Source organism: Cyprinodon tularosa, unplaced genomic scaffold (genome assembly GCF_016077235.1).
Source record: "Cyprinodon tularosa strain WSP-4 unplaced genomic scaffold, ASM1607723v1 ctg1, whole genome shotgun sequence".
In the NCBI taxonomy this organism is placed as follows: domain Eukaryota; kingdom Metazoa; phylum Chordata; class Actinopteri; order Cyprinodontiformes; family Cyprinodontidae; genus Cyprinodon; species Cyprinodon tularosa.
The window spans coordinates 2654880-2682781 of record NW_024037781.1 but is presented as its reverse complement, the minus strand read 5'-3'; the positions used below and the strand labels follow the sequence as shown (position 1 = coordinate 2682781).

Below are 27902 nucleotides of genomic sequence, written 5' to 3'. Positions count from 1 at the left end.
TCTATAATTGAAGTTGTTGACAGCAACACGGCTAAATAGAGTGCCATGTCAGATGTAGCTACTATAACGCAACAAAGCAGATAGAACATAAATGTGGAGGTTGAACAAATAACTGGTATACTTTATGATAAAAAGGTGCACAGATGCCCTTCTGCCTTTTCCTGCCCTGAACAAGACTTGTTGAACTGAGAAACAGCATTTTTATGGCACATTTAAATTCTGTTAACCCAAAGAAAGGAATAAAAATGACTATTTGCTGATTAACTTGTTCAGGATTTCTCTCTCTGACCACCATGAGGAGGCAATGCTTCACAATGAGAAAGCTTTATCAGCTGATGCTTATTTTTAATATGATTAGGCTTTGCTCTTTAACCAATCTCCAATATTTTAGTCCCACGTGGCCACAGAGCAAAATGATGCAGACATTGGACGAAGAAAAGCCTTCAAAAATAGTCTTCTGTCACTAATTTTTCTTTGCCACGTTCTCACAGACACTTTCTATATGGTTCACATTAAATACAGGTCAGAATTTTAACAAGAGTTGCAGATTTGATGAATTTTATGTACCGTATTTTCACGACTATAAGGCGCACTTAAACGTCTTTTTTTTTCCTCAAAATGTGCGGTGCGCCTTATGTGTGTTGTAAGTGCGACTTTTGAGACCACCTCATTGAGGAGATGATGAAAGAGTGGCTGAATGTAAGGAGACCAGGTGTTTTTTTTCCACCCCTCACCATCGCTGTTAATATGTAACTCCATGCGTGCCCATCTCACAGCTGATGTGAAAAACATGGGGAAACAAATTAACGCTGCTCGACATCGGTGTGAACCGGACCCAGCAGGTGCAGCAGAAGCAGCGAGTTTACATGCAAAGTCAATGGTTGACACGCATATAGGTGCAGCAAAATGTCCCGCAGCGCATTTTGGTGCAGCACGTCGGGAGCGTTTAAGCATCTGAAGCGCCGCGCTTCTGCTGCTCGAGATGGAAAAATTGAAGTTTTGCTGCTGGACGCGCCGCATCAACCAATCAGAGAAGCTGATCTGGGAGCTGCCAGCGAGACAGACAGCGCTCTGATGACATATGATATTAACGCAAATGGAAAAGGCTGGATGGATGCGTGGCTGAGGCAGGTGTATGTGAGAAGACTAGGTGGTTTTTTCCACGCATCACCATCGCTGCGTGCCCATCTCACAGCCGATGTGAAAAAAAGGTGAATCAAATTAACGCTGTGCTCGCCGTTATCCCAGGGGTCTGACAAAGGAGCTTCAACCGCTCGACATCGGTGTGAAGCGGCCGTTCAAAGTAAGGCTGCGAGCGGCGTGGGAGCGATGGATGACCGACGGAGACCACAGTTTCAGGATAAGAAGGCAGCGCCGGGCAGATTACGCCACAGTTTGCGGATGGATTGTAGATGCTTGGACTAAAGTGTCTGCTGGCTCTGTTGTTCAAGCTTTCGCAAAAGCCGGCATTATTTCTGAGGAGCTGCGCTGCACGGAAAGTGACTGACAGCGAAGAAGGGGAAACTGGCATGTCTGATTTAGCGCAGCTGTTTAATTCAGAAACAGAGGATGATGACTTTGATGGGTTTGATTAATACTTTGTAATAAATACATGAATAAAGCACAATCATACTCAGTTTTGCTCCCGCTGTATTTTTCTCCCTGAAAACTTAATTCAACAGCATCCCCGGCGCGTCTCCTCCTCTTCATCGCGGTGGCTGGCAGGTGTTTTTTCATCTAAATAATCTAAATCTTGCAGCTATATTTGCTGTGATCAGTGGGAATAAAGTAGTTTTAATATGTTTTTAAGTGAGAAAGTCCACCTGAAAACTTAATAATTGCAGTCACTTCATCCAGATTATCTATTTCTGTCGGAGGCGCTCAGACCCCCACATACCAGCGGTGCGCCGACAGGAGAAATCCTTTCGTTCACCGCGGCTGCTTGCAGGTGTTTTTCATCTAAATAATCTAAATCTTGCAGCTATATTTGCTGTGATCAGTGGGAATAAAGTAGTTTTAATATGTTTTTAAGTGAGAAAGGCCACCTGAAAACTTAATAATTGCAGTCAGTTCATCCAGATTATCTATTTCTGTCGAAGGCGCTCAGACCCCCACATACCAGCGGTGCGCTGACAGCAGAAATCTCTTCATCAGCAGCCTGTAGGCTGGGCAGCCTGGGGTTCACCGCTGCTGCTGGCAGGTGTTTTTCATCTAAATAATTTTAGCTGCAGGCACCAGGATACCGGCAATAAAAGCGAACATATTCCGTCAGCAGGTTTCAGGATTTTAAGTTAATTTAGGAGTGACCACAGCGCTGTGTCATCTGCGATGTCTCTGTCTCACGGCCAGCTGCCAGGTTTGATTAATACTTTGTAATAAATACATGAATAAAGCACAGTCATACTCAGTTTTGCCCCCGCTGTTTTTAAATACGCAGTAGAGGTATTTAAAGGTAGTACAGGACATGTACCTGTATATAAAAAACGCGCCCTATAGTCCGGTGCGCCTTATGTGTGTGTTAAATACAGAAATGGGACACATAACTGAGAGTGCGCCTTTTAGTCCGGTGCGCCTTATGGTCGTGAAAATACGGTATTTGCACGGCCATGTCCTTTAAATCTACCGTGCAATTGGGAACTTGCCTGTGCCTGGGGACCTCTTTCCTTTCAGTAGGTTGTACTCTGAAGGTTTCCAGCATTTGTAGAATTCGCTCCTCAAAGCATACTAGCATGCCAAAGATATTCTACAGAGGTAAAGGAACTAAATTTGCCCAACGATTATACATGGAGGACCACACTTTAGTCAGCATGTCTTGACAAGCACATGCTAAATATTTAATCTCTCCCGGTTGGTTTTATACAATGTAGTTGACGGTTTAAAAAGGTAAAGAGGGTACTGTAGGGCAGAATCTCCTCAATTCTTGTTGTTGGGGTCTGGAATCCTGCACCTTTTCAATGTATTTCTGCTTCTACACCTAAAATAAATGGTTAAATTGTCTCCTCAGCATGTAGTCAAGTTCTCCAGAAGTTCTGAAGCAGACTTATAAAGAAGTGGCCTGACACTAGACCTCAAGGACTGGAATTGAGAAATCTTGCTCTAGAGTTTGCAGTTTAATTATTTCATTTACGGTATTGTTCTAGGGCTATGAAGATATTCTACTACTTACCCAAGAAGTGGCTTGTTTAAGTATAATATTTTGTTTGATTGTCAGAAAATGCTGCATTAGTTTATAAAGGTTAATTTCGGATGAAGTGTATCATGTTCCTTTCTTGGGTATTTTCATCATAAATAAGAAATGTTGAATGTGAATTAATTTGGGGGGTTAATCGATTCGGTGGTATAGATGATAAATGAGCGCCTAACCATGTCCAGTCAAACAGGCCCGGTAAACCATAAGTTCTGCTCCAAATACAGTCACATAATACCAGAATGTAAGTGTGTTTTTTTAGGAACATTTGGCCAGAATCTATGCTACTTGGTTTGCACACAGGTCTCCTGTTTAAACGCAGGCTGTTGTACAGCTTGTACACATGTGGCCTCGACTTCACCCCTTGACTCAGCAAGAGTTATAGATACTTGTTAAATATGGGTTGGAATGAAGTGGTGTAGGGGAGCAAGTCTTTGCAACCTTTCAGCCATAGAGGACCCTCCACAAAGTACCTATGGGGGAACCGTTACAGACTTTCACTCACAAAATGCAGACAGACTGGGCAGCCAAATGTCATTGACAACCTTCTTGGCTTTATTCAGAGGACATTATCTTCAAGCCATCACATTAAGTGTGAAATAGAGCAGTTCACAACTAGGCCCCAAGGTGCGGGTTTACGAGTCAGCTTCTCTAAGTCCAAGGCCAAGCTTAGTCAGTGTGGTCTTTTTTCTTTTTTCTTTTTTCAGTGGGGGAGTTAAAATATCCCTCTGTCTTCTTTGCAAAGTGAACACATGGTTTGCCATTGGAAATATCAGGAAAATTTGGGTATGTGGGGATAGCTGGAATATTCTCATAAAGATTTGCCTCTTAAATATCATCCATCCAAAGAGGACTTTTTTTTTTCGTCCGTGTCTTGCAGAGGAATCTAAATACTTTTGGTTGTTACACCTCTGAATTGAATAATTTCTCTTTGTTCTGCTTATCTTTGTGTGTTCTTAGTTTCTCATTCCTGCTTTTTTTCCCCTTCCTTTTATTTTCTATAAATGTGCTGCACGCCTTAAGAGATTTTCTCCCCGACATTATGATTCAGGAAGAGCAATGTAAGCTTAAGTGTTTCTCATTCATCCTAATGATCACCCTTTCTCCCGTGTAATCTTATTCATGGAGCATTTAGTGACGCTTGTTCTTCTGTGGTATTTTTAGCCTTCAGAATTATGCCTGAGTTTTGACTGCAGATCTCAGATGTAATATTTCTAGTGTGTTTGTTGAACAACTGATTGCATCCTTGTGACAAATATTCATGCACTCTGATGCTTTGCTTTATAAAATAAATACTCTTCACCTAACTTGAGGCCGGTAGAGGTTGTCTATGCATTGCCTTATCATTATAATCATGCAAGTGCAGCTAACCAACCAGGAACTGTGTGAATGTGACACTCTCTATGGTTATAGACCCTGGCGCTAAACAGATACAACCTGACACTCAGCTTTATTTCTAAAGTGAGGCAGTTCACCCTATAGAGGAAGGTCAGTGTGACTGCTTGTACCTAGAAATGTCAAAATCTTCATCTTATTATCATTGCTAAGGTTCAGAATTTAGATGGACCAGTAAAAATAGAGATTTTCTCTTTTCCTTTTCAAAGCCTAAGGTAGCAAACAGTTTGTGTTGGATTAGATTCCAATCCCTCAAGAGAATTCTCTACCTCTGCTCCATCCTACCATCACTTCTAAACAAGACTTCAAGATCCCATATCTCGTAGAGGCCATACCCCTCCTTATGGTCTTTGTGACAAACGCGAAGTATTTTTTTTAATGCTCTATAGTATAATATGTATTCATATATAGTTATGTATATGTGAATATAAGCAAGAATAGTCTTGCAGCCAAAGGCCAAGACAGGAGCAACCCTCTAGCACTTAAAAAGTTGTATTTCAACTTTAACCAGTTAACCAGTCATTTCAAATGACTGGTTAACCTTTTCATAACATGAGGACCCAAATTTGGGTCCTCAGCACTCGCCCCAAGATGGTTTTTAGACCTGTAACATATTCTCTGGGGTCTTGCCTTTATTTTGATACCAAAACAATTAAAATAAACTCTGTAGTTCTTGAGATATATTCAATTCATTTTGGGTATGTTATTTTCAAGCATATTTCTCGAAAACAGGCCTAGTGTCCAAGAGGTTAAAAAAAATTCTTCAGGTGTGATCAAGCCTGTTTTCTTCTAAAATGTTATGGCAACTAAGTGGAATCTTCTCCAATCTGTCAGAGTTTGTCGGATCGATGAAACTACATTGTTGCAGCTTTAAGGTATGGACACTTTGTTCATATCTTATAGTTATCTCATAATATACGGCATAAAATACCAGGTAGAATCCAGCTAAGGAAAATGCACATCTTTTCACCTTGTATGTTTCCTCAATGTCTGAAAGATAAAGGGAAGCGAAGGTTGTAGATGATGCACGTTGTAGAGTGGAAGCTACAATGCTAGATGAGGCTGCATTGGTTAAAGGTTTAGCCAGGCCAGACAATTATGTTGACGATGCACAAACTGAAAGATCCATAAATTGTTCTCTCATTGTATATTGTTCTCTGACTTCATCATCTCTATTCATGATCTTAAAAGAAGTGTAATGATAAGTAGTGGGAGTTTGTTAAAGATAGGCTCTCTGTGTCTGCACCTTGAAGCTTTCTCTCTCACCAGTTCTTTTTCCTGAAAAGAGATCACTCGGGACAAACTCTTTAAATAACACTTCATAACGTATATATATATTAAATAACCATGAAACATGACAACAGATTTTGATAGAATTTTTAATCTTACTCAGATCAGAGATGTTGCTTAGAGTTACAGAAGGCAGCTGCTCACCCCGGGCTCACCTCTCAGGAAGTGGCCCTGATTAACAGTTAAAGGGGCATTTTATACAATTCCAGTCTGCCACATCATCACATTTTACATTATACATGTTTGCAGATGAGGAGACATCCATGGTTCCAGCCTTATTCTTAGCTGAAGGACACCGCTCTCATGTAATTCCCAAATATTTGCCATGGACATCAGTTCTGACATGCAACGGGCAGATAATATTAAGGTGTGATAAACTCACACATCATCAATGATAATTATCCTAACAGTAGCTAGCAGTTTTGAAATCATCAGCTCTGGCATGGTTCAATCAGCTCAACCAGCTTCCTGGATCCTGGTTGTTCTTTATCGATTTTTTTAATTGATTCCATCCTGCTCGTTGGCATGTTTCCATGACCAAAACCAATAAAGATTTTATTTTTTTATTTTTTGAAAGCCAGGTTTCGTCTCTAGAGGATATAAAACTCCCAATCCCACTAATCACCATAAGCACAGCTCAGCTTTTATTACAGTGTCAGTGAACGGTATATTTGTAGAGGGAAAGTTTAATTACATACAGTGAAGCATGAAAAATGCAATATTTATCCATAATCAGCAAATACCAGGACAAGCTTGTGTACATTTAGCAGTATTGCTGACAGGAATACTAATATAGACGGTAGGTTCTTAGTCAAATAAGGCCAAATCCCAAAACCCAGAAATTAACTTTGGAGGATTTATTTCATGATAAGTACCTACTAAACTGGTGTGTATGGCTAAAGTTTGTTAGTTGTATACATTGATCACTGTCTTTAGGGTTTATATGACATAGCAAAGGGGTCCTTGCTCTGTATTTTCCTCCATCTTTGGGTCCCAGACTAAAATAAAGTCATGCAAAAGGTTTCCTTCTTCCAAACCTCCTGTGAAAATTAAACATCGCTTGACATAATAAAAAATCCATAAACAATATAACTTTTTTTTTTTGCTTTCAAAATTAAGATACAACTCTTCAAGTAAACTAGATCTGTTGCAGCAGTGTTTGCAAACTAAGCAGCATTTTTCATCTTAAGCTGAAAGAGTTTTGCAAATATGAAAATTTCCAGGATTTGTTACTGTAAAAAAACTTCCAATACAGCCAATGGACAAAAATGTGAAAGCAACAGAAATTCACCTATTAATCAGCCTACCCAATAAATGTTCAGCCTTGTGTCTAAAGACCATTTCTGGTCAGAGCTTAGAGACTGGGATATTTGATTATTCCTCTTGGCACAAGATTATTTAGTGTCCTTTTCTACTTATGTACCACAATCATGCATACAAATTGCTCCTCAATGGGTAGACATGATGTACATAAGTTATGCCAAAGAAAGACAGTGATGTCAAGCTCAATGACACTTAATGAGAGCTGGAAATAGCTCTGTTATGCTTATATTGATGCTAATGCTTTAGAACACTGCTGCCTTTGATTTTGCTTTATGCTATGACTTTAGCCTGTTACCAGACTACTGTGTTGGCAAACTGTTGATGTAGTGATCCCCAACTAATTCTAAAGCGTTGCAATTATAACAACAAAATGTAAATGGTGCACTGAAAGGGTTCCATTTAAAATCACATTGGCTAAGCATTTCAGCTCCCCGTATTGTTAAAATTCCTAGGTCTGACTATACAAAGCAGATAACCTTAAAGGCAGAACGAAAAATGCTAGATGAAAATAAGGCTATCTGTTATCAATATAAGCATCACAGAGCTATTGCCAGCTCTCATTAAGCGTCATTGAGCTTGACATCACTGTCTTTCTTTGGCATAACTTATGTGCATCATGTCTACTCATTGAGGAGCAATTTGTATGCATGATTGTAGTGCATAAGTAGAAAAGGACACTGGATAATCTTGTGGCAAGAGGAATAATCAAATATCCCAGTCTGTAATCTCCAACTGCAAATAGTATTTAGACACAAGGATGAACATTTATTGGGTAGGCTGATTTATAGGTGAATTTCTTTTGCTTTTACATTTTTGTCCACTGGCTGTATAGCAAGTTTCTCAGTAACAAATCCAGGAAATTTGCATATTTGCAAAACTCCTTCAGCTTAAGATGAAACATGCTGCTTAGTTTGCAAACACTGCTGCAACAGATCTGGTATACTTGCAAAGTTGTATCTTAATTTGAAAAGCAAAAAAAAAAAAGTTATTTTTGTTTATGCATATTTTATGACGTCAAGCGACCAGGGCTTGCTGTAATCTACTGGGGTTACAGAAAGTTGCCCTACAAGTGAAAGTTCTTGTTATACGCTTTATGTTTTAACAACATGCTCCGATGTTTCATTTATGAACAGCATGGCTAGAGAGTGGGGGGAATAAGACGGCGTTGAATGGGAACAAGGGAGGTTTGTAGATGTGGATTGGATGGAGGAAGGGTCAGGCAGAGGCTGGATATGTCATGCTTGGAGCAAAGATTGTGTTAAAGTTGGAGAATTAATGAGGATAATGAGTTGGATGGAGAAGGGCCCACTAGCAAGCCAATTAAAACAATCTGGGTGAAAGATTAATGCCAGATTTAGTTACACTTTTATTCAGACATAATTACAAATGTACTTCAATTAAAGAAGCTGTCACTCCAGTGCTCAAAAAAGTCATCTTGAACATGACAGACATAAGGCTGAAGAAAAATAGACGGATGTCTTTTTTGACATACGAGAAAAAGTTGAATTATTTTCCTAAAATTGTCTCTAAAATGTTGTCACTTGCGGTGGAGTGAGTAAAAAAAAGCAGACTCAGCTCACTTAAAAGAGAAGCTGAAAGGCAACTGACCCAAACACTTTCTTTTTTTTAAATTTTTCATGCACCTTTCTTGTATTTTTCACCAGACCACTTAAGCTACAACTTCCTTAGAGTGGTTGCCATCTTCAGTCGCATCCAGGACACACGTCTAAGAACATAAATAGAAGAAAAAGGAATGCTCCTCGTTGAATTGTGCATGAACTGAAATTACCCTAGATGTTCTGTAGAGTGTAAAAATGGTTGGAAAAAAAGAAGATAAAAGACCTGCAATAAGGGACAACCTGGGGGAGGTGGCTTTTAGATTTATTGTTATAATGTAGGGTAAAACATCTTGGTAGAGGACTTTGCCTTTGTGCAACTTCATTCAATTTGCAGATTCATTTTGTGTGAGTAATGAGCAGAAACTGAGATAAAATCTCTGGTCTCACTGGTGATTGTAATGAAGATGGTCAGGGTTTTGGTGATCTAATGCAGAAACTAATGACATATCACAGTAGACTGCAAAGATATACAGTAGGAAGTTGTTCAGGCAGAAAGAACTCAGGCCAAGAAAGGCCAATACCTCTACGTACAGCCCTAATTTAAACCTTAATGTGTATAAGAAAGCATAACAACTTCATAGCATGGGATGAGCTTATCAAGTAACCAGTTATGCTGAGACCTGTTTCCTAAAAAGGTCTTCATGACTGAGATTATGTCTATGAAAATAACTTGTAGCACTTTAAAGGTCCCTTTGCACTTTGTTAAAATTGAGCAGCTTGGTTAGCGCTAGAACACTTTATTAGAACTGCACTTTAAGCATAGATTATTTATTGGATATTTATTGAGTATTTTAATAGTTGTTGTGTAGCCCTTTCTTCCAGGCTCGGCACATTAAGAACTGGGGTGGCTGTCTGTGGAAAAGAGAATTGTTGTTTAGAGCAAGCAAGGGTTAATATTTGGAAATTTTTAGCAAATGTTAGTGTAAAATCTGTTAAAGGTGAGTGCAGGATAAGTGCTGTGGTGCTAAGAAAGTGACATACCTGTCTTTTCTGTGTTCTCTCCAGGGTATTTGGATCAGACAATATTTATAGGTTCTGGGAGAGACCATGGAAAATAAAGGGTTATTTTTGCACATAATTTGTTGGATTTCTTTGGTGTTTGGGTGTATATTTAAAACAGAAAATGTTTATAAAAAAGTAAAGGGGAAATGTGTGTCTATATATTTGATTTAAATGTGTGTTAAAATTTGTTAAATGGAAGTTAGGAATAGTTTCTTTTTCATCTAAATGTTTAGTCCTTCATCTGCTGAGCCTATTTTAGGCAGAGATTGTGTGTGTTTAATGAGAGGCTTAATGCTGTGAAGCTGAAAGTAGATGCACATGAATAAACCTGCTGATACTTCCACTTGAGTTTGCCTGATAGTTAATTTTTCTCCACAGAAATCCAGCCAAAAGGTTGCCTGGTAACAGATATAAATGTCTGCGGTGGTGGATAGGCTGCATCCCAAAGGCCTTTGTGTAGTCTTCACCACCCTGAAAGGGTGAATAAGGTGCCTTAGGGGTGGTAAGGTTGGTGTCTAAATGCACTGGAGTGCTTATAGCCCAGGAAAAGGTGCTATAGATTTAAATGTCTGCATGTTCCGCACTGTGGTGGAAATGGATGTCTCTGTGGGACTGATTACTGCCATTGGACTGCAGACAGTCTTTATGTTAAATCAAAATAATAATCACCACAAATTATCTTATATAATTATCCATATAATATGGTAGCAGGTTCATAAACAAACAAAACTGGATATTTACAGGCAGTAGGGAAAAGACACTGTTATGAAACCTATAAAGGCATGTTAAGCTGGGAAAAAGAAATTTCAAAATGTTTTGTTTGCTCCTGAAAATAGCTGTACACAAGAGATTTTTTGATTATTGTGTTCAATTATTGGTGAAAGAAAAGTGTTTTGTTCCAATGATGAGACCTCAGAAGTACAGAAAGCAAATAAGAAAGTTTAACAGCAATCTTCTTTGAGCTTGTTAGAGCAACTGCACCTTTATTTTGATGCTGGCCGAATATTCAGTATAATCCGGGGATCATAGGCAGACTCTACAGAGTCCGAGTGTTAAAAAAATTGGGTTTGGAGCATGATGGATAAGACACAAGCGGTGTGTCCTTTAGAGTTTAAAAAGTAAATATTGATATTGTAATTTATTCAGTCAGCAACAGGCAGTCGGGAAAATTGTTGGTCGAGTGCAGTTGCTTTAAGTCTTAATAAACCATCACCCTTCTGAGGAATTAAGAATTGCACTACACAAAGCATTGAAATTATGTCACATCCGAATGCAAGCCTAGCGTCGATCACCACCATATCAGGAGGGGCAAACTTTTGCTTAGCAACCAAAGAGGTACACATTCAGATAATACTCTATTAATTTTTCACATAGTTTGAGTCATTAAGATTATTGAATGCCAAGAAAACCTACCAAAATATAAGGGCAGATATGATGAAAAAGTACCTCAAATCAGCAAAAAGTGTGCATATAATGCTACATTCAGACCACAAGCACATTATGATCTTCTGAGATCTGACGCACGTGAAGCACTGCAAAAGCAGCAGCAGGAGCTGCTGGAGTAGGAAAAATTTTACTATTGCTGCTTGATGCGCCACATCAACCAATCATAGAAGCTGATCTGGGAGCTGGGGACAGACACAGCACTGCTGATGTAGATCGCTATGATAACTCCTCTGAAATAGTTTATTAACGCCTAAATTAACTTAAAATGTCGAAACCTGCTGGAAAAATATGTTCAATTTTATTATTCTGCTGCATGCAGTTTGGATTACGTACGGGAAAATGCCTTCCAGCCACCACGAACAGTAGAGGAAAACCCGAAAGAGGCGAGCGGGCCAGAGGCTGCTGTTGAATGGGATTTCCATTGACAGAGCACCACTGGTGTATGGGGGTCTAAGCGGCTCCGACGATTAAATAATATTTAAAGGCAGGATCATAATCTTAAAAAACTGACTGCACAGATGAAGTTTTCAGGTGGACTTTCTGACTTAAAAACATATTAAAACTACTTTTTAATCACTGATCACAGCAAATATAAAACAAATCTGCTGTCCATTGATAACAGGTGCAGCAGAAGCATCAGACGCATCTGGACCCACTTTAATGGACGCCCTTCAGGAGAAACAAAGATGCTCTTGATGCACGTCTGACTTTAATGTGAACAAGCATTAAAAATTAAGCAGCAGAAGCTTTTATTTTATTTATTTTTTTGCTTCCAGCACTTGCGGTCTGAAAGTAGCATAAGATATCTTAACTATGATGGGAAAAAACAACCCAGCTGAATGGCTGAACCGTGAGTGGCCTGTGTTACATGACTGTATAACGCATCCCAGTGTGTTTGCCAGAAAGAAAATAAGAACCTACTAAAGTCTGGAAAGCCTATTTCTTTTTTGAAGTATGAGACGATATTTTCCTTATCTTTCATTTTTCCGTGGCTAGCTTGTGGTGTAGGTTGGGTAGGACGAGGCCAAGGGTTTACCTTCTAGTCTGGTTGGGCTCAGAGGGTGTTACACATTAGTAAGTTTGCACCCAAGTCTATCTTTTTGGTCTTCTCTCAGAATTTGATAGAAAGATGGGTTATCTACCTTCCAGGCTACTTCATCCCAATGCAACACAAGACTTGAACATCAGGACAAATTTTACAGTGGTCCTATATATACACAGTCAGATCTAATTACTTCACAGCTGTTTACCACTCCTGTAATGGCGGCGCACGGTTGTCAGGTTTGATATCCTGGATATATGACGTTATGTGATGCTATGTATAGAGAGGTTCGTTGTGCCTGTATACTACAGTACAACAGTATAAATTGACTTTATGTCCATAATAAGATGCATTTACTGTAGTTTTGGCTATTAGTTCCTTTCTTGATCTATCTGCGTTAGCTGAAATATGAACTGTGTTAAATTCCCTTAAGCTAGGGTTGTTTTTTTTCCTTTGAATGGAAACTCCAAATGTTTTTATTTTGTTCATGAGGTACAAAAACAGCCAATGAATACAGTTTTTGGGGGCCGCTTGATCTCTCATTACTTTGACTCAATTTGCCAATCTTACTTTTTAGCCGTTTTTTTTAATCATTCTTAAGTGGCAAGAAATCCCTTTGATATATTAAAATAAAGATTTTAAAATTTTTTTTTTCTTCAGAAAACTATCTATAAAGCTGTAGAGAATGACAGCCGTATCATCCGTATATGGATATCCTTCCTGTTTGATGGCATTTTGTTTCAAAAACGTGCTTTTTCTAATTATATGATTTTAAATCAATATGATTTTATTTGTTTCGTACTTTCAGATTTTCCCTTTAGGGTTTGGCTTCTAAGTCATATATTCTTCACTGTTTAAATGGCCAGATAAGCCAATGGCTCATGAGGAGTTGTGACCAATCCTACACTATGAATAAACTGTAGTTAAAAAATGCTATTTAGTTTGAACTGAAATTTCACAAACAAGGTTTAAACTTCAAAATATATAAATTTATCTTTTTCTCAAAAAAAAAAAAACATAGCAAATGATTTAACAACTAAATATCACAACACCCTACAGTTATAAACTATCATGTACAACATTTATTTCTTTATCTTAATAAGAAATAATCATAGATATCAGATGAAGACATCCAGATGTATAATCTCAGTCCTGTCTTAGTTACACAAATATTACAAGTGGATATTATCTGGGTAACTAGTTAGTGTTTTCTGTCCTGCTAACTGGCAGTGCACAGTAACAGATGGGTGAAAAGCAGTATTAAGCTACTACAGACCCCAAACCCTAGCACTTGCTATGAATCCTGTTCAAAGCAATTTGAACCCACTTAAATGTAGATCAGTAACAGCTTCATAGCTTGGCTAAATCACTGTTGCTATGGATGCATCCCTGCTCTAGAACCGACATTAAATGCTTTTGCATGTTGTGCCCAGTTGCAAACAACACCCCAAAAAACACCATAAATTGTCTTAAGGAAGCTCTTAAAGTTTCCCTGCAGATTTAAGCCGCCACAGTTGCTCCATGTAATCCCAAAATGGCTCCAGAGACAGCAATAAGCCGCAACCTCTGTAGGGCCCACGCCAGCTGTCACAGGACTCCTTATTCTTCATGAGTCGGATTGTATGTTCGCGCTGCAGAATGAGTTTGGAACTGTTCAGATGACTGATGTCTATGCATGAGGGATAAGGATTGAAACCTCTAAGGAGGAACATTAGACCTATGGATAATGGCTTTTAATCTGTAGAGGGTTCTGCTGGAAAAAGTTCATTCATTTAAGTTGTTTAAATTAGTTTAAATTAAAGCAGCAGTATATTTGAATGAAGGTGTTTGTTGGAAGTGTGTCGTGTGTGTGGCGGTGGGTTATTGCTGACCGGTGCGGCAGTTAGGTAGTGCGATCTATGCCAGCTGGCTCAAACGCATTGTGTTCAAGTTTGACATATGACACTGCAAAAAAACAACAACTTGACAACCGCTGTTACCATTAACTTTGGCTCTAAATGAGGGTGGACGTTTATTGCTCAGCGTTTGTCAGCTCTTTGAAGTATGGAAATTCACATACAGGTGCAAGGACGTTTCATTGAGCGAAGCCTCTTATGAGTGCAGTTGTGCAACAGGGTGTACAGCGCCGTGTAGTAAATCAGTGCAAGCCGCTCTCCAGCTTTTCTAACAAGCTAATGAAAAATTTGACCTAATCAGTAGCGGTAATGACACTTTGTAGGATGAGTCATGACAAATCAATAGAGGGGAAAGTACTGTTGGATAGTATTAAGAGGGTTCTGTTTTCATAAGGAGTCTTTTTACTCTGCTGTTTAACATTACAAAAAGCTGGTTATATAAAACTTATATAAGTATGCCACCCTTTGTAATTATCCCTTCTTTTTCTTGGTACACATCTATAAAACTAAAATTCAGTAAATGCCTGAGGAAAATTAATCTCTCAAGACATTTTCTGATCACCTTGATTGAAGAAGTCAATATGCTGCCCTTTCCCACCAAAGCAAACCTTAAGATGGTACTAGTTTCTTTATTTTGGCTACATATGGGTCAACTATTTTGTTGATAGGAAAAATATTCAAGTGAAAAACCCTAGTTGATCACTGTGATGTGAAAACCAACTACTGGCACAGTGTTGGTATTGGTATAGTTGGTTCTTATTCCTGAGAAGAGATCATTCGGGACAAACTCTCTAAATAACACTTCATAACTTACATGTATTAAATAACTAGGAGGCATTAGAAAAAAAGATTCTGACAGAAATTGTAATCTTACTCAGATCAGAGAAGTTGCTTAGAATTTACAGAAGGCAGCTGCTCACCTCCGGGCTCACCTCTCAGGGAGTTTAAGAGGCATTTTATACATCTCCAGTCTGCCACACCATCATATTTTACATCATACACATTAGCAGATAAGTAGACATCCATTGCTCCAGCCTTATAAAAATATTACACTTTGTTCTTAGCTAAAGGACACTGTTCTCATTCCATTCCCAAATCTTTGCCACGTACAGAATTAAGATTATAACTGTATATCCGGACAGAGGACCAATTTTAATGACATAAATTATTGTGGAAAACATCAGTTCTCACATGCAACAGGCAGCTAATATTAAGGTGTAATAAATTCACACATCATCAATGATAATGATCCTAACAGTAATATAGTGCTTTAGGCACGCTTTCTGTAGACCTTTTCTTTAAATACTGAAAATACAAATAAATTGAATTAACTTAATCTCAACAATTGAACATGATTTATTTTCTAAGTTACTACAAATAATACGGTTTTGTATAAACAATTTTTTACATGTAAAGATTGAATCCAAAAATCTGAAATTTTAGCAATCCATTCAATCACATGACAAAAACCAACCTACCAACTCAGGTTTGGGTAAGTTTAAGCTCTGCCCACTGAAATTAGCCACTCAAAAAATTCAAAACTTGTTTTTCTTTTGTTCATTTATAACAGATTTTGGGTAATACATTGATTCATGGTCATTTGGGAAACCAATTTGTGACTTCACTCACCAGCGTCTTGAGATCTTACTTTACTATATGCGCAAAATTATCCTTTGTAGTGCTATCATCCTCCATATGGCGTCAGCACCTCCTTATATTGCATGATGTTCTCAGCACACCAGCTCATTTCTCATCCTGTTTTGCTGATTTCTTTTGATTTTGCTACATTATACATGCATGGAAGTATTGTATTTTGAGCCCTTGCCTTAAAGATTATAAAGAAATCAGGAACTCCACATGTGCTTCTAGTTATTCCAAATGTTGAGAATCTATCGAGCTGATGTAGACCTATCAGAAGTTTTCCAAGTTTATCGTTATCTCGCTTTTATCTCCTCTTTCTTTCATCTTTTCTACTGTTTTTTTGTTTTTATCTTTCCTGTTCTACTTACATTGCAGTGTCCATATAATTTGTAAAACTCCCTGCATAATTAAAGTAAAGCAATTTATATGGATAACTCAAGCGGAACACTATGGCGATAGCCGTACTGCTCCACTTGAGAAAGTAAAATCTGTTGGGCTCTTTTTGGCATCAAGACAATTATTCTTATTGCCACATTGCCAGACAGGACACCGTAAAAAAATAAAATAAAATAATAATGACAACAATAATAATAATGAATTAATAAATCACCTCATCTTTTTAAAGATCCCCAAAAAAATAAAAAATTTTTTCAAGTCCTGGCATCTTGTTCTGGGTTTCACAGATAACTTATAGTGATAAATTTCAACTGGAATGTCTCTGAAAGTTAGAATTAGTAATTGTTAAAGTTTTTACTTTGACTTTTTTTTATCTGTTCTTTATTCATGACATGTTGCAATAAATCAGATGTTCACAAGGACTGCTTCTTTTTATCAGATTATATTTTTAAGTACAAAGTGTATTCAACGAATACTACATGGATCTGTTGTTGCCATTGTTATGGTTGTAACAGTGACCGTAGTGGTGATCGAGAATGTGAGCATCTGTAGAGTAAGAGACTAGAATGTTGTTAACTCAGAGATTATTTGATTCAAACCTCTCAAATTTTTGTTTTGGGGGTAATGGAATGCACCATTTCTTATTTTAAGACTGTTCACATCGCAGTTATAGAAAATTCTATTAATCCCAACGGGAAAAGGAAAAGTTTTAGTTGGATTTTGCATCAGATGGTGAAAAAAAAAACGATTTTCTGTCTGTTTCTGATGTAATTGTCTTTCCATGAAATCCAGATGGGCTATATACTGTGTTAACTAGTTTTACAGTGAGCTGGCATTAACATAAGAGCATGTTTGTGTTTTTTTTTTGTTTTTTTTGCCTAATTAATTTTGCAATAAAAAAAAAAAACATTTCAATCAGGGTTATCCAAATGCAGCACTATTCATTGCCCACAACAAATTTGAAGATAAAGAAAATAAATATTTATTTTTCTCTTCAGAATATATACACATAGATAGTTACACACAGCTGGATAGACTCACACACTAAATACACACACACAGAGAGCGTGGATTTGTTTTCTCTGTGATGAGAGGGATTATGGGATAAAGGAAGCAAGGCCGCAGCAGTTTAGTTCAGTTTGGACCAAAGCTGCTCAGAGCAGCAGCACAATGACAAATACAGATGAATGTCTGGCAGCACACAAGGGATCTGTATCACCGTTAACACTACGGACACTGGATATATGGAACACAGAGCCTCTGATTGGGATTCGGGAAAAAGGGTGGATCTGTCAGTTCACCCCCATTCCCCCCTTTTTTTTCTTTTTTTTTTATTCGTATCACTTAAGATGAGACGAAACCTAAGCTTCCAAGAAAAATCTAGGGATTGCAAGCGAATGAAGCAAATCTAACAGTGGTGCTTTCAGGAATGTCCTGATTTTTTGCCGTTGTACTTTTGTTTTTTCATTCATGGAAATATGGGAATATCACTGTTTTCTACACAACCAATACCAAATTTCTTTCATTTTTTTTTATTCTATCAGATTTGATATACAAGGGGACCCGTATTTTGTTTTGATTTAGGACTTAATCTTCTAAATACTGAAAGAAATGGTATGACAGAGAGATGCATCCAACCCATCAACAGCACAATGTGGGAATAAGCCAGCTGGATTATTATGTCGATGATGCAAATTTATAGTATGCATTTTCATTTGTTTAAGAGATCTTTTTTCCATCTATCTCCTCTCCATTTCTGTCACCGACATTGTCAGTATAATCTGCAATAAGGGAGTCAGCTGTCACATCAGGACTTTGCTTTCCGTCGCTTCAGTGGTATAATTCTCGTTTGCAGCTGCCACAGCAGCATTCATATTTGCAGCCATTGATTGCTAAGCTACGGAATCAATGAGCAGTTGTTTGACCGCGGTCGATTGCACTAAGCAGACCTAAACCACACAGCAAGCCCCGCTGAGAGACAAGGAGTCACAATAATTAGACTGAGTGCAATCTAACCAGACTGTAACAAAGTACCTTTACTGAGAGCTGCAGGTTTTCTAAATCTAAAAGATCCAAGAAAGCAATAATTGAAGCTGAGTTGGGCCGTTCTAATAAAATACCTTTCATATAACTTTGTTTTTGTTGTAAATGAGGTTCACAACAAAATACAGGTTCAAGCACAGTTTTAAAGAAGGAGGAAGTGTGTGGAATTTTATTGAAGCTTGTTTCAGATCAGGATTAAAATGGAAAAATTATTCCCTTTCCAGTCTTTATTCGTCATGCTGTTATCTAAATTATAATGTACTTTATTGGACGCTGATTCAAAAACTGTGTGAATATTACCACTCGATGTCCAAAAACATAGGATTTAAGGTTGAGTTAAGGTTCCTATAGGGGACTCAATTGATTTAAGAACCTCATTTATTATGACTAGGCTTTTCCCTGCTGCTCAATTTTATTTGGTTCCTACAGTATATATTACATTTCGTAAGGTTTTAACAAAAGGTTTTTGGTATAGTATTTAAAAAAGAAAAAAATTTAAGCCAAACCTCTTTAACTACATCCAATAAAAAAGAACTACTTGATTTGAACTGCCTTAAACGACAACTTTAAAGCAATATTAGGAACAGTCATTCTTTTAAAGGGTCATTTGATATTGTTGAATAAGTTCCTTTTAAAAGGGTTTCATATGTAATAACCAAGTGGAACTTGGTTATTTACTTGTCAAAGCAAATCTGTTGGGTTATTTAAGAGCTCTGGGACACTCATTTTTAGTGTGATAATGGTAAACAGAACATACACAAAAAAGTAAAAAAATAAATTAATTTTGACAAAGGTTATTACTTCCCTGTATTGGGAAGAGTTACACCAATCAACATTTTCCCAAACAAAACTTAAAAAATAGGATCTCATCTGTTTTGGTTAAAAATTGACTTCAGTTTCTTTGATAACTAAAAGTTGATTAGTATTAGTGCTTCAAAGCATATATGTAGATTTATAATAAAGTCCAAACATGAGATATTTTGTGTATGATATCTGGGTCATGAACAGAAAGTTTTCCTTTAGATTTTTTTCCCAATGATTAGTGCATCTCTTGTGTCAGAGTTTCAATGTTTTCACAGCTTTAACGCAACTCCATTCTTCAGGTAAAGCTGCAACTAACGAATATTTTGCAATTTTATTAATCTGTCTATTATCTTTTTGATTAATTCAATAATAATCGGATACTTTTTAAAGACAAACTTTTTACGAAATTGAATTTTTCTTAAATAAAAATTCTTTATACATTTTTTACAATCTCAATATAATCACTGCTCTAAGTATGTTGCTGTGTCAGCTAAATTCATGTCTTAGAGTCACTATAGTCCAGTTAATGATTAATCGAGTACTAAATTAGATGACAATTATTTCAATAATCAATTAATCGCGATTAAGCCAATAAATTGTTTCAGCCCTATCCTCAGCAATACAAAGATAACAAAGAACAAAAAAAAAGCCTCCAATTCCTTTGTCTAAAAAATGGATTGATTGACAAAGAATTGAAAAATAGGCATGAGGAACATTTTTTTTATTATTATATAAACTCAAGACCTGTATTTCAAATAAGCCCAAAAAAATGTCAAAAAATGTAAGTTTTTAAGACTTTTTAAAGCCAAAGGTTTTTATTATACTTGATCTAAAATATAATTTTTACCTTCAGAGACCAATTCTATAAGGTTTGCCAAAACCTTTTAAGTTAGTATATTTAACAAATACGTTCAGACATGATACTCTGAAATTTTAGTTGTCAGATGATTGGGGATTTAAATGGAAAGTTTGTAGGAGCACTGATCTGTTAAATGTCAAACAAAGTAGAAATTGTTTCTGTATATTTTATACCATCATTAAGCATATTTGCTATTCATTTATCTTAGTTTGTTTTCAGGGGTTATTATTAGAAATCCCCTATATTTCTGTGTCCCTTCCTTTAGCCACAAGAATAAGACATCAGGCTGGCCGCCTCCCGGTCAAGGCTCCTGGGGAGGTCTGCAGGGGCCCCCATACAGCTGGGACAGCATGAGCAACACCAGGGATGGCCGGGACTTCTTAACCAAGTACGCCTCATCCTATTAACGCATTGACCAATATGATTTTAATTTACACATTGCCTTCTTTTTATACTGAAGCCCTTAAAAAATCCACTGGAAGAAGCACATTACTTTAGCTTTAAATTTATTCCAAATGTGTTGAAAGTCAGGTTGGGTATCACTCTTTGAGGGTGGACATTATATGGAAAACAAACATTTTTTTAACCACATTAAGACATAAGGAAGTGAACTGATAGAGACCAGTATATATAAATTAGTTTGATATTTTAGCATACAGGCTAAGGATCAGTATTTCCGATGATGGAAATGTGCTGCTGACGTAAAAAAATGTCAATTGTTCAAGATGGCAGTTTTTGGAAAATACATTAAAGGGACTGTCTAAGGTAGGATAGCATAGCAGAAGCATAATGCTATCCAATTTAAGAGGTTTCCAAAATTATCACTCTTTATAAAAACCTATTGAACAAAAACACCGGAAGAATTAATAATCTAGATTTCAAATCTGCCTGTATGATCTGATTGAATTGTCTCTATAAAGTACCTTGGGATAACATACTGTTTGTAGTTAATTGGCGCTGAATAAATAAATAAACTGCGTTAAATTATAAGTGATTGCTTTTACTCAAAGCCTAGGTATTGTGAGTCCAGTCCAATTTGTTTTTCAGATGGTATTTATAAAAGTACACTATCTGAATGTCCATTGCCTAGATATTTACCAGTGTCAGTGGGGTGGATTTGCTTCTGTGAAAGTCCACCACTAGCTCATTGGTTTTCCCTGCATTAATCAGAAGCTGGTTCTGCTGGCACCAGACCATGAAGTTCTGGTGCACTGTCTGTATTCCGAGTCTTCCCCAGCTGTTTGGAGGCCAACTATGGCAGAATTGTCAGAGAACTTCAGGAGGTGGCAGCACGGAGAAGTTAAGGGAGAAGTCTGCAGTGTAAAGGGTGAAGAGGAACGGTGCCAGCACTGTTCCCTGTGGGACCCTGCTGTTCAGTATGTTGCAGATTGTACATCAGTTTAAATCTGACTCTAATCATAAACGATTGTTTCTAGTCAACTTTTTTTGACAGTTCAAGAAATATGTTTGCTGTTTTTCTATTGATGATATGGAAGACTAACAGAGTGGGTGTGCCTGTTCAAACCCACTATAAATAAGACTTGATCTCTTGAGTTTGTTCTTTACCCAGAAACTAACCTTGTTATCTTAATTCTGTCCTGTAGTTAGATTAAACCCCACTGGCCCTGACGTAGAAGATGAGCAAGCATGGCTAACTGAGACATGCCTCTTTGCAGCAGAGATGAACAAATGAGAGCAGCATGTTGTGACCTTGGACCATGTTTCGATCATAAGTACACATTTAGTTAGTTATTATAATCATTTGGTTTTACTCATAAAATAAAAGCTCACAACGCCAAAGTTGAGGACTGACATGGGAGGTTTCTAAACATAAAAAAGTAGGAGGAGGGACATAATTTAGAGGCTCCAAGAGAATGAGTTGCTTCTACTTAAACTGTGTATCCCTCCGTTCAGTATCAGAGATTCTGCAGGCTTAGTATCCTTCCAGAAAGACATTTCCGGCTCTGGACCAAATGTGCAATTAAATTATGCATTTGCATTTTTGTAATTTCGTCAAAGGTGACTGCAATGACTTGCAATTCGCAAAAGGAACAAGAAAATGTGAATCTTTATCTGAATGAACTCATTTTAATGTTGCACCAAAGACAAATGGCAGCATATAGCAACAAAATTACAAAAATAGAAGGCAGACACTTTTGTTAAGCCTGAAATACCTCAATTGCTTTCTCTGGCCATGCATCACTTTTATTGCTTTATTCTCCTTACGCATTGAACTGAAAAACGAACTGCTTCAGGGTTTTTGAGATCCACTAAGATAAAAAATGCCCTTGATAAGAGGGTTAACAAGGAAGCCCAAACTTATCCAAGTAAGCGAGATAAAACTTATGTTGCATTTTATATTGTTTAAAAAAAAAAGAGAGATTTTGAAACAACATAGTGACCCGTATTTGTGACTTGTAAAGCTCTATGATCAACAAGCACAAAAAGTTTTTAACATTTTCTTCTTAAGTGTGTCCAAAATTAGTAGTAACAATCCCTTAAAAGGTGAAGAAAAACCCAGCAGGAAAGTGGCTGGATTAAAAAAACCCTTCTTTAAATGTACCATATTAACACTGCTTGGTTCAAAAATCAAACAACTGGAATTGCAATTGTTTTGCTCAAGTTTGCAAATTAGCAATAGGATTAAGAGCAGTTTTAATTTAAATAAAAAGTCCTTTACAGAGAATCAAATACAGCATCTAATAGATATTATATATGAGTTTGAAAAGGAGTTATTAGGACATGATTGAGTTTTCAGTTCATTTTTAATTGCCCCTCTTTTCAGAGCTATATATGTCTCCAAGAGCTAAAATGGTGCAAGTTCACAAATCTGGGGGTTTTATGAATGCAACATGGCCTTTAGGCTTAAGAAGTTCTCTGCATGTGAGCCAAAGATGTGATTTATGAATGGTTAATTTAAATGCTCCAGTCCTAAATTGTAATTTTATTAACATCTTTTTGAGTTAAACTTACTCCTTTTGTGGAGATGAATTCATTAATCTTTCTCTAATGTGCACTTATTCGTATACTGTCATAGAACCGCCCTTAACCAGCTGCAGAGTTTATATTCTGACGCCTCTTGTCCATTATCCACAATGTCTTTTGGAAGGGAAAACGTCTGCTGACTCATTTCACTTATGCTGTAGAGGGTTAAGCAAAATGTCTGCAGTTGCTTAGTTGTCTTATGAAAATGTTTTCGGTTGTTTCCTCCTGCTTTGTTTTTTTTTAGCCAAGGGTCCCAGAGCAGCTCCCTGGAGGAGGTCCACCTCGATGGTCTCCCTCCCGCTCCTCGTCTGGTGGAGATGAGAAGGGATCCGGTCCTAGGCTTTGGCTTCGTGGCTGGCAGTGAGAAACCTGTGGTGGTCCGTTCTGTCACACCTGGTCAGTGTAAAATCCTACTTTCAAAAAAATCGGTTGTTGAAATATCATTTGTAGAATCTTAAATTGTTTGCTTTCTAAACCTGCTGGCTTTGGTGAAAATCAAGGTCTTAAGGTTTGCTGGATAATCAAAGCTTGGGCGAATGTTTTATGACTTAACCCTGCTTTAAACTTCTCTACATCTTTATCTCTGACCTATCTGCTGTGTTCCTTGGCCTTTATGATGCTGCTTGTTTTCTAATGCTCTCTAACAAACCTCAAAGGCCTTTGCAGAGCAGCTGAATTTACACCAAGATTAAATTACAAATAGTTAGACTCAATTTACTATGTGACTTCAAAAGAAAATGGGTTCAACTGGATTTTGTTTATAGCCTCAAGCAAATGGTTGAATATAAAGGGCCTTTTTTACAAACCGTGTTTAAATGAAAGGATTTCTCAACTAAAAACATAAAAGAGAAAAGAGAAAAAAGTACAAATGTTATTCCCAGGTGTAGCAGAGAGAGAAATCTTCCAAGAATTCTTAGTAATTTCTAGTCCCATATAAAAAAAAGCCCCATCTCCAAAAAGATGCCTCCTTTGTTTGTCCTATTATAGCATTTCAGATACCAAAAGTCATAGCAGGTTGTCTAAATATGCCTGGGCAGTTTGGCTCTATGAAAAATATCTTCAGAATTTCCGGATTTACTTTCTTGAATCCATATTCAATCAAGCATCACAGTAGGTGGGCCACATAGAAAAGATGATAAACCCTTTGTGTATGCATGTGGGCATGCGGTTGTTTGTATTGAAAGAAGCGTGTTTTTATTGAATTGGTGTATGTAAGTTCATCACTTGGAAGTGTACATTTCTAATTGTGGCAAGGACTGTAGAAGGCCTGCAATCCCTGGCTTAAATGGCAGCTCCAAAAGGCAACAGTTATTACAGAGCATCTCCGGCACGGCCATAGGTCCCAAAAAGAACCAGGTCACTAACAAAGCACAGGAGAAGCAATCTACACTTAGACAGATTTATTTCTATATACAAGTGTAAAACAAAAAGAAATTTCGTTTAGAACAGCTCTCTAGACAATTTCATTTTCTAAAGTGCAGCCTTGATAAGGTAAGCAGCAGTTGTTGTTGAGCTGCTACTACTGCCTCCAACCCCCGAAGCCCCCACTTCTCCTGGCTCAGGGGAGGAAGAGGACAATGATGGTGATGCTGTGAGGGTGGTAGCCCCCTGGTTTGAAGAGGCAGACGTGGCCGAAGCAGCAGTGGTGCCGCCTGCAGGTTTAGCAGCGACATATGATGCTTGAGAAAGTGTGAAAGCCGGAGGTGGCCGGGAGGAGCCGGTTGGGGATGTTTCAGCATTTGGCAGGGAAGCATCTAGAGTTCTCTCCTCATTTTCACCTGCAATATACATGCCAAAGGTTTGAGAAACAGGATACTGAACACAATCCAGCCCCAACAGCCATGGCTAAGCCTAGAAACTAGCCCCAAGGACCCAGGACCAACAAGACTTGCTAACATTCGGTTGTGTCTGGTGTGGTCCGGCTCAGTTGTGCCTGCCATTTACAGTCAGCACTTATCTAGGTTAGCGTGCTCGGGCCGATCTCGGCACAGTTTCAAAAGGGTAGTGTAAATGGGGCTATAGTCTTCCATTCTCCAATTCCAAAGCCCAAAGTGTTTCCAGCTCATTTCACATTGAGGTGAAGGATGGAGCAAAGCATACCAGAGAAGGGACTATTATCTTCCCAAACCTAAGACCCATGTGCCATGTTGAATATTCAATTCAATTCAAAAATACTTTTCCCCATGGGAAATTAAATGTTACAATAACTCAGTTTTATTTAACCAGTTGTTGTAGTTGTTGATAGTTGTAGGCAGTAAGGATGTTCTGCAGTGTCTGTCTTGCACCGGATCAGGACAAGCCTCTAAATTAAGACTCTTTGTTGTTTAAAAATCTTCTGAAGAGGATACTCACAGTTGTCCAAAATGTTCTTCACTTTATGAAGAATTCTTCTTTTTTATATAATATCCGGAGGTTCTAGATGACCTCCTAGAACAGTGCTAGGAGTTTACCCCAGCCCGGTTACCCCAGCAGATGATGGAGGAAGGAATATGTTAGGGACAGCATGACTCCCTCCTCGGGCACCAGTTCCCTAACCCAGACATACCCCCAATCCCTGTTTCCCCTTTCCCAGCCCAGGATGGCGTGAAATGAATCTCCACTGAACAGGAACCAGTTGTGACTTTCACCATTGTGAAGACTAAACGCTTTTACAGTCACAAGCAAAATGTTACATTAACCCAAATGATTGTTAAGGGTCTCCTTTCTTCCTGTAAGCATGTTGGTTGATTGCAAAACTGCTGGCATCTGTCATCAGCTAGGTCGGCTGCGTAAACTAACACGCAAGCACCGTCTCCTCAGTAATCAATCAAAGCTGAATTCCAAGCAGGCTGCTGAACTAGTGACAATCCTATTCAGAGAGCTTGGTCAACAAAGACAATCCAGCTGCTCCCACCTATTATATGTGTCAGGAGATAAACATGCGCAAGGATTAAGATCTATACTGCAACAGCGCTATATGCACACTGCCTAGTTAGTTCATTTAATCATGAATCTCTCCAGTGGAGAACTTTATTCAGTCAATGTTTTTCTGCGTGCAGGTGGTCCATCTGAGGGGAAGCTGCTGCCAGGCGATGAGATTATCATGATCAACGATGAGCCAGTCAGCTCAGCCCCCAGGGAACGAGTCATCGATCTCGTCAGGTAGATGCACAGTCTGGTTTTTGGACATAAATATTCGAATGACGCTGAGTTTCCCATACTGAACAGCGGAATGCCAAATGTTAGATTTATTCATTGTTTTCTAGTGAGCTTCAAAGTCTTTAATATGTTTGACTGAGCGTCTCTATCCTCCTGAGGTGTCTTTCTCATTGAATTCTCTGCTTTTGTTCATACATTTTAATCTCCACTCAGGCCTGTTTCCAATATACTCCAGGTTTGTTGAGATGTATATTTCCCAACTATGCCTAGAACAGCTCTCCCTGTTCAGTTAGTATTACGAGTCGCATTATTCTTAAGCGTGCTTTGCAGTCAAATGTCAGATTGGATATACATCCTTGAGAAGTTTGCAAGCAGTTCATTCTAAGAAAAGTCTGAAGAAATGATTACTTGTTTTCTTTTAGTCCATTTTTGGTTTGCAGATACTTATTTTAAAGGTGTGGCTGAGGTGATTTAAGCTCCATCTATTTGAGATAATCTATTTCTCTTTAAGGATTCTTTTAGGAGAGGCTTTAGTTTTATGTCAGCAGTCAGTTTTATGTCATTTAAATGGAAAGTATTACTTTCCATTTGCATCCTATTTCGGAAAAACTGCAGTTATTTTGTTAGTTATTATTTTCACTAAAGGTACACCTGTATCAGGACAGTTGTTCTTTGCTGAGCCTACCCTGAATGGATTAATTGAAAATGATATTAATTTACTCAAATATATGTTTATATTTAATGCATTAATGTCCAACTTGGTTAATTTGTTTAGCTTTGTCTCTTCACTGAAAGGAGACACTGACAAACCTAATACTTTGTTTACGTTTGTATGTGTTTCTATTGTTGTATCTCTGTTGGAATTAAGTTTTTTGATATTTGACTGTTTGCTTTTCTTTTTCAATCTCCTACAGGGTGTTTGTGTGTTTGTTTTTTTATGTATATTTTCTCCAACAAATAAGTGCTTGTGTTGACTCTGGTTCTGCTAGAGACTCCCTGTTTAAAGGGGATTGGGTCTTTCCACTATACCCACGTGTTTACTGAGAATGAAGAAATTCTGTAAAAATCATTAACTTTATGCAGTAAGCTAATTTTCCCGAGTGATACAAACAGCAAACTGGCTTTGTTTCATTGCCTGCATATAATTGCATCTAAATCTGACAAGAAGACTGAATAGTAGATTAAATTTGACCTAATTTTCTTATAAATTTGCACTATATAACTGAATTACATTCAATTAGTACTGCAGTATCTGATTAAATTTGTAATCATTTAGTTGTTGTTGAAATCCTTATTAGTATCACTCCAGTGAGGTTCTTGCAGTGTGTTAGCAACAATTTCCACCCTTCTGCTTTAACTTTAATGCAGTTTTTGTCAAGAGAGAAAACGTCAAGAAGCATCTTTTGGTGCGCTCATGCTCCGGTTACTCTGACTCAAATCCTGCTCCACAAAATCATCTCTGCCTTTTTGTTTTTCGATTCAAAATGAGAGATTAATGAGTTTGTGGTTGAAAGCTCCGGGTTTGAGCCGCATGTGTTCGGCCGGTGCCAGAGGCTTTCATTCCACCTCGCCTAAGCTAATCATATTCTTCCTGTATGTCGGCTGTCGACGTTTCTATGTGATTGTTTTGTCGTGATTTAATTGACTCTCTGGTTTCACCGTCTGCTTGTTGCAGGAGCTGCAAAGAGTCCATTATGCTGACTGTTGTTCAACCATATCCAGTGAGTAGACATACAGGATTTATCATCTTCTCTTACAGTAACTGATGCTTTAATAAATGATGTTTTTTTTTTTTTTTTACCTGAAAAAATAAGTACTTGCAATGCACTTTGATAAC

The 27902-nt window shown here is 37.8% G+C and overlaps 1 protein-coding gene across 4 annotated transcripts in view; it reads left to right on the top strand.

The window, feature by feature from the left end:
- LOC119784033 (FERM and PDZ domain-containing protein 4-like) overlaps positions 1–27902 on the top strand; it is a 92431-nt gene that overhangs the window by 41866 nt on the left and 22663 nt on the right. For 3 of the 4 annotated variants that reach the window (XM_038285917.1, XM_038286086.1, XM_038286159.1), the window contains exons 2-5: positions 20208–20330; positions 23172–23323; positions 25966–26068; positions 27741–27786. In XM_038285917.1, the coding sequence (XP_038141845.1) occupies positions 20208–20330; positions 23172–23323; positions 25966–26068; positions 27741–27786 (424 nt within the window). Of the gene's footprint in view, positions 1–17391; positions 17938–20207; positions 20331–23171; positions 23324–25965; positions 26069–27740; positions 27787–27902 lie in introns of those variants that run through there. The other variant, XM_038286002.1, reaches the window with a different exon arrangement.